We start from the raw sequence: 6,795 nt of genomic DNA, 5'->3' as shown, positions 1-6,795 counted from the left end.
AGTCCCGTGGGCAGGGAACAGCGCTCAGGATTTCCGGCGCGTGGGTGGGAGCGGCCTTTAAGGGGCGGACTCCGAGGAGGCCCCACCCACTCGTTCAGCCGCGGAGCCCCAGTCTGGAGACCAGGCAGCTCTGCTCCTCACAGCAGGCCCAGGGCAGAGAGGAGGGCTGGGCATGGGTAAGCCTGGGGTCTCCCGGACTGGCCTTTGCACCTGTTCTGGCACAAGGCCGCTGCCCTGTGTACCCAGGACCCCTCCAAGAACCCATGGAACCTTCGACCTTTACCCCAAGGTGGCGAGTATGCCCCTGCGCGGACACACACACACACTCTCTCTCACTTGTGCACAGCTTCAGGGGGTGTGGAACCAGATGAGACAAGGCACCCTGTGTGCTGGTGGCATCCACCCTCAGGCAGGCCCCTGCCATCTGGGTCCCCACTCTGAGAAGTCACCTCTGATCACAGGCAGGCCTCAGGAGGTGGCTGGAAGGGCTGGGAGTCCAGGTCCCCCCCTCCCACGCCCAGTTCAGTTCCCAGGAGCCTGGCCTCAGGACAGGAGCTGTAGGTGGGGCAGCCTTTGTTCTGGGCATGCAGTATGCCCCACTATCCATGCCTGGTCAGTGCCCAGGCCTTTTCTTCTTCGTTGTCCTCCTCCCTTCGGCCTGGCAGAGTTTGGCAGGGACTTCCCTGCTGCCACCGGTAGGGCATCTTGCCAAACTGGTCTGATGGGGGACTGGAAGCACCTACTGGGAGTGGTGGGAAAAGCAGCCCCATCCCAAGGTTGAAAACCGTCCTTGCCCCAAACTTAGGGCACACTTGACAAGATCCCACCATGAAGGCAAAGGGAAGCAGCTGTTAGGATCCGAGTCTTTGAAGCAGGCGGCGCGTGGAGAGAGCCATGGTCTGAATACGTGTCATCACTCCAAACTTTATTGCTCACAGAGTTCCCCACAACTCAAACTCTGCAGTTCTTCATGTACTGGGGGCCGGGGTCTCTCCCTGGGGAGCGGATGGCTCCTTGTAGATAGCTGGACAGAGGGCACCTTGGCAAGACTTGGGGATAAGATTCCCGAAGGAGAAATCTCAGGGGATTGATACCCCCTCATCCCCAGGGGCTGAGACTAGCAGGCCCCCCAACTCCCAATGATTCACAGTTGATTAATGCTACATGAGTCCTGATCAGCTTCCCCCCTGAAGAGGCTGGACTGGGGCAATGAAGAGGAATTGGGGGAGGGGGGGGCTCATCGTAAATCTGGAGGTTTGAAGGGATCACATGTGTGGAGACAGGTCAAGACTTGAGTCCCTTCACCCCATCTCCTAGTCTGCTTGTGCTAGTGACCTGCCCTCTTGGAGGGCAGCCGTGAAAGTGCTTTGAGGTCATCAGAGTGCAAAGTGCAGCTGGCAGTGCCCCCATACCCTGGGGCAGGGCAGGGTCAGTGTGGGCATGATGCCTGAGCTGTGTCTTGGAAAGCTGGTGTGCAAGATGTTGAAAGCCGTGGCTCGGGTAACAGTAGCGCCTACATCTGCTGCTTTCTTTTCCGTCTATCATGCCGTATCCCCAGGCATTTCATGTCAGGGAGGTCTCATGCCAGTCACCTTCACCTTTACAGATGAGGGGACTGAGTGCCAGCTAGCCAGGGCTGTGCTGGGCCTGCGGTTGGGGCCCAGCGCCTGCTGCTCTGGGGAAGACGTGGCCAGCAGCCAAGGGGCACGTACGTGCGGTCTGAGAACCACATCACTGAAACACCTTCTTTGGTCCTTGGCTGAAGCCGAGTTTAGCACAGGACCCGCGATGCAATACCCTGAAGAACGTGGTGCATTCTCCCAGGGAGACTTCCCAGTCAGGCCTTCCTCCCTCCCTCCCTCTCTGTCTGAAGAGTGGCCAGGCCAGGCCAGGCCAGAGGGTCAGAAGGTCGCGTTTACCCAAGGCTGGGCACACCTGCCACCTGGCCCTGTGCTGGCCCTGGGTATGCGTCTTTAGGCACTTGACACCCTCCTTCCTGCATAGAGGCTGAGGGGCTCACCCACTGGCTGGTCCCCGACTGGGCCCCAAACTGCTCTCCCCTGACAAGGGGTCACTGATCCGAAGGGCCAGGCCAGCTCGTTTGAACCAGGGCAGAGAAGAGCCTCTCTGTTCCCTGTGGGAAGAGGCCTCTTGACTTCCTCCTCCTCCTCATGTGGGCACGGGTGTTCTCTTGGTGGGTCAGGCAGGATGCAAGTGGGAAACCTAGGAGGCATTTTGCTGGTGCCCCCTTTGCCTGGTCCCACTGCTGAGATCCCTGAGAGCAGCCTGAGCCTGGCTCAGCGGCAGCATCGAGCACCGAGAAGGAAGGCTACTCTGGCTGAGTGGAGCCGGTGGCGGAGGCTGGGTTACGGCCTGTTCTCCAGCTGCCCGTGTTTGACCCTCCAACTCCAGGCGAAGCTGCCATCTGGGGCCAGGGTACACTGCAGGTCGATGCCCGAGTCTGGCACCTCCATGTCGTAGCGCACAGGCTGCCCATCCTTGGTCACCAAGCTGAAGGCTGCAGCTGGGATCTGGGGCAGAGCAAAGCAGTGGGCCTGAGACAGTGGCCTCGGCCTCAGAAGCTACCTAGAAGTATAAAGCCGCTGGTCTCCTCTCCCCCAGCCCCGGGAGCTACCTCCCTCCAGCCAAGCAGTGCACCTGAGGGCACGACCTGCCTTTCACCTGGTCCAAGTGTGGGTCCTGAGAACCCCTCAGTCACCACTGCCGGCCTTGCCCTGAGACCCTGGGGGACATCCAAGGCCAACAATTCTCTACAGGCCATTTCTACTTATTCAGAAGCCATCCGCTGCCCCTGAGCGTGTGCCTGCCCCTTACCTGGCTGCTGATGCCAGTTGCAATGTCTCCCACCTTGACCCGGTGGAACTCCCGGATGTGCAGGTGTTCGCCATTGAGAGACTGTATTTGGACTTTCACCCCTAGAATGCAAGCAAGGTGACTGTCAGGAAAGCGACTGCTGGCTCCCTAAGGAGCCCTAAGTAGAGGGAAGCAGGCTGGCTAAGAGGAAGCTGCATAGGTGATATTTAGCCTGGAATAGCCCTAAGGTTATACACTTGCTAGGTCTTCCTGGCCATTTTCTGTCAATACCAGAATTTGCGCTGCACAGAGCCAAGAGCTAAGGGTGGCTTCCATGGGGCCGTAGTATTCCAGCGCGCACACAAAGCGGAAAACTGGCAACAAAGATTCCTGAGTTAGACTGCAGGCAACTTAGATTGTAATGTTCCCTGAGCGGAAGAGGCCTCTGGCCCGGCAGTGCAGGCTTGCTAACCATGAGTCACACTGGCCCTGGCGAGGGCCAGGGACTGTGAGCTGATGAAACCCTAGTTCTACTGAAATCACAACATAATTTATGCAACCAAGCTTGAAAAAAAGTTCTAAAATTTCTCTGCAATTCTGACTTCAGATCCCAGAGGAGGATCCCAGCAACCTTGTTCAGAGACAGTCATTGCTCAGTTTCTTGATTCTAGGCCAAGGCTCTTGACTCTTGACTTCTGAGACTCTACCCACCGCCCACGAGGGGCAACGGTCCCTCTGCCCCAGCAGGAAGGGGCGAGCAGGGCCTTTGCTCTAAATGGATTTAATGCCAAGTACTTCAAGTTCTGGGTGCCGGGAGCCTTCCTCTCCCTTCGCCATGTGCCAGAGGAAGGGAGACAAAGCTCTCAGGCTCCCTAGTCCCAGGTAGGTCAAGTGCTGGGGGCTGATGAGCAGGTGGGTGTTGTACCATTGAAATAGCTTGGCGTGTCCGTGGGCCGCCCCCGGGCCAGCACCATGTTCCAGCTGGAGCTGCGAGCCTCGGCCTGGCTGCCCCACGAGTGCACGCCGGAACTCAGGGTGTCCCGCGAGCTCTGAGAGGTCTTGGACGGGTTCTGAAACAACAAGGGCGGGGGGATGCAGACTCAGGGTCCTGGGCTCAGGCAACCGTCTGGCCTTGGTCTGCTTGGGGCAAAGGGGACCTGGGCCCGCCCCTGCAGTGAGGAATTGCTCTTGTTCTAGGTTGGTGTACGGCTCCACTGGGCACTTTTGGGGCTCAGTAGGAGGCTGAGGTCATGAGGGCCCCTGAGCTGGAAGAGGGTGAGGACCTTTTCTATGGGGACCAAGACCCAAGCCTCCTTCCCCACCATCCCCAGTGGCCAACCATTCCCTAATGTCCGGCGGTGCTGGCTGGAGATGGATTGTCTCACTGAGAAACCAAGGCCCCCTGCTCCAGTGAAGACCCCTCCCAGCAGGAAGAGGTGACCCCATCACGCTCCCTTTCTTTCCCCACTACTTGCACACAGCCCATTCACCAGCTGGACACAAAGCCACCTGCTCTGTGCCCTGGAGCCTGGTTCACAGCCGACTCACCTTTTCGCTGTCATCTGATAGGGAGAGGCTGTCGACGCTGAGGCACGAGAGAATCTGCTCCTGTTCCTCCAGAGAAAATGGCTGGGACAGGCTGTTCAGAAATAATTCTGCAAAACGAAGCAGAAGAAGGCTGTGAAAGACTGGGAGGGGTCCGTCCGGCTGTGTGGCCAGGGGTCTTCCTGCACAGACTGTAGGGGCCGATCCATGGGGAAGGGGCTGGAAGAGAACCCACGCTGGCTGGAAAGAGGAAGCCTGGGGACCCAGAGGCCGTACCTATTTCTAGCTGCTGCAGTTCCTGCTCCGGGAAGGTGGCCTTCCGCTCTGGTGAGCTGGGGTTTTTGGTGGGGGCTGGGTCCAGGGAGGACAGAGGCAAGGGTTCCCACATCCCAGACTCCTCCTTGCCCCAGTTAAGGCTTGGGCACTTGTTTCGCTCTGGGGGATCTGGAGGTAGAGGAGGTTGGAGCTTGGGGGCCCCGCCTGTGGTGTCCTCGGCCGGCTGGGGCCCCGGGGCCCCCGGTGAGAGCTCCCCGGGCTGGGCTTGAAGGGTCTGGTGAGAGTGGGCCGGGTGTGGTGGCGGATGTGCTTGGAGTGCCAGCGGCAGATGTCTTGGCTCTTTGTACTCTCCCCTCCAAGGGCTCTTCAGACCTCCCACTACAAAACAGAGAGCACGCGTGGTGAGGTGGCCCGGGCCAGCACCGAGCAGTGGGGAGGCTCTGGCCTCACTAAGGGACCCACTGCAGGAGGGCAGCGTGTGCTCCGTCGGAGGCCTCTTCCATCGATGGCCTCCTACAACGGGAAGAGGACAGTATTTCTGATTTTTATTCAGTTTCTTCCTAGGTCACAGCAGCAAGTTGAGAAAGGACAGAATTGGCTCCAGACAGGGACTTGGTTAATATTAATAGTCAAGAGAAGATTTAAAAGCCGTTCTGGGGTAACACCAACTCAGAGTTCCCAGCTAAACTGGCCTCCCTGACCCCCTCTCTCTTACTCCTCCCTTTCCCACAGGCTTCCCCAGGGCACCATTTCTCTCGAGTGTGTGTGTGGGGGGGTAGTTCAGCCCCTGAGCCATCCTAACAACATCTATGTTGGGGTTGGGGTCTACATAAGGTCCCTCTCCTGTTTTATTTATTCCCTTTTCATTCCCATAACCACTGCCTTTCTCCTGCCAACCTCCCAGGTAACATTCCATTATGTTCAATGTGCCAATTTGGGTTTGATCTCATTCTTGCAAAGTGTTTGTGGTTTTTATTTATCGATTTTTTAATTTTACCAAAAAGGCATTGGGTTGTAGGCCTCGCTCAGCTGGTCCTCTTTCCACCCAGCACTATGGTTTTAAGCAGCCCAGTTGCTCTGTGAACATGGAGTTGCTTTAACTGCTGTGTGTTGCTCTGTGAGGCATCCCCCACCCTTGGCCTCTCTACTCTCCCAGGGAAGGACACCCCACTGCACCCAATTCCCCTCCCGCAAACGATGCTGCAGTGCCGTCCTCAGCGTGTCCCTTAGGGATTTGGTGAGAATCCCTTTGGCAGCGTGCCCCCGAGTGGAGGGTGGCTCACAGGTCTGCAGGTGTCTGCCTGAGTGCTGATCAAGGCTCTGGCAGGGGCCCTCAGCAGAGCCTGAGGCCTCCTGTCCCACATCCCCACGGGTACTTGGTGCTGCCAACTTTCAGGCTCTCCCGCTCAAATGGCTGAAGAGTGATAGCTGGCTTTGTTGCACATTCTCTGATGACTAATGAGCTTGGGCCCCCTTTAGATGTTGTCACCCCCTCCCCCCATCTCTTGAGCACTGCCTCTGCACAGTACTATGCATTTTTATCCACATCACCTCAGTCTTACCAACAACCCTGAAGTTCTCCATGGGGAAACCAAGGCTCCGGCAGGCCGAGGGCCTTGCTCCTGACCGCTCCGCTAGCCGCAGCCTCTCTTGCCCTCCAGCCGCACAGGGTTCTTACCTTGCTGCAGCGCCAGGGTGACTTTCCCCCCCAGCTCTAGCGCAGATGCTCGCTGGACAGGCTCTTTCCTCAGCCCCTCCTCGATGGCCTGGGCTGTGAGAGGGGTGCAGGAAGGCGGGATCTCCCTCACAGGTGGAGGCTCACTGGCAATCTGGGGGGTCAAAAAGCAACATGTGAGGCCTGGGTGGCATGGCTCCGCGGTTGAGCGCTGACCTATGAACCAGGAGGTCACGGTTCGATCCCCAGTGTGGGGTGTGTAGGAGGCTGCTGCTCAATGATTCTCATCATTGATGTTTCCATCTCTCTCTCACTCTCCCTTTCTCTCTGAAATAAACAAAAATATATTTATAAAACAAAAAGCAACATGTGAGGCCTGCCTCCCCCTCATTTCCCAGCACCCAGCTTTCTCTTCTTGCTTCTCTCCACTCTCCCCACCCTGCTGTGCTAGGGGGTTGGTCATAAGGACTGGAGTGGCCTGGGGT

General features: G+C 57.8%; 1 protein-coding gene across 1 annotated transcript in view; it reads right to left on the bottom strand.

Annotated features, from left to right (window-relative positions):
* Positions 1 to 905: 905 nt before the first annotated feature.
* Positions 906 to 6,795, bottom strand: part of MAP3K14 (mitogen-activated protein kinase kinase kinase 14) — a 45,208-nt gene continuing 39,318 nt past the window's right edge. Inside the window, exons 11-16 of the mRNA XM_080680114.1 lie at positions 6,314 to 6,464; positions 4,636 to 5,013; positions 4,363 to 4,469; positions 3,740 to 3,884; positions 2,836 to 2,936; positions 906 to 2,531 (exon numbers count right to left, since the gene is read on the bottom strand). Of these exons, the coding sequence (XP_080536240.1) occupies positions 2,367 to 2,531; positions 2,836 to 2,936; positions 3,740 to 3,884; positions 4,363 to 4,469; positions 4,636 to 5,013; positions 6,314 to 6,464 (1,047 nt within the window). The 3' untranslated portion in view covers positions 906 to 2,366. The remainder of the gene's footprint in view (positions 2,532 to 2,835; positions 2,937 to 3,739; positions 3,885 to 4,362; positions 4,470 to 4,635; positions 5,014 to 6,313; positions 6,465 to 6,795) is intronic.

The sequence above is a fragment of the Plecotus auritus genome (genome assembly GCF_963455305.1).
Source record: "Plecotus auritus genome assembly, chromosome: 7".
NCBI lineage: Eukaryota > Metazoa > Chordata > Mammalia > Chiroptera > Vespertilionidae > Plecotus > Plecotus auritus.
This window is presented reverse-complemented; position numbering and strand designations above follow the sequence as displayed.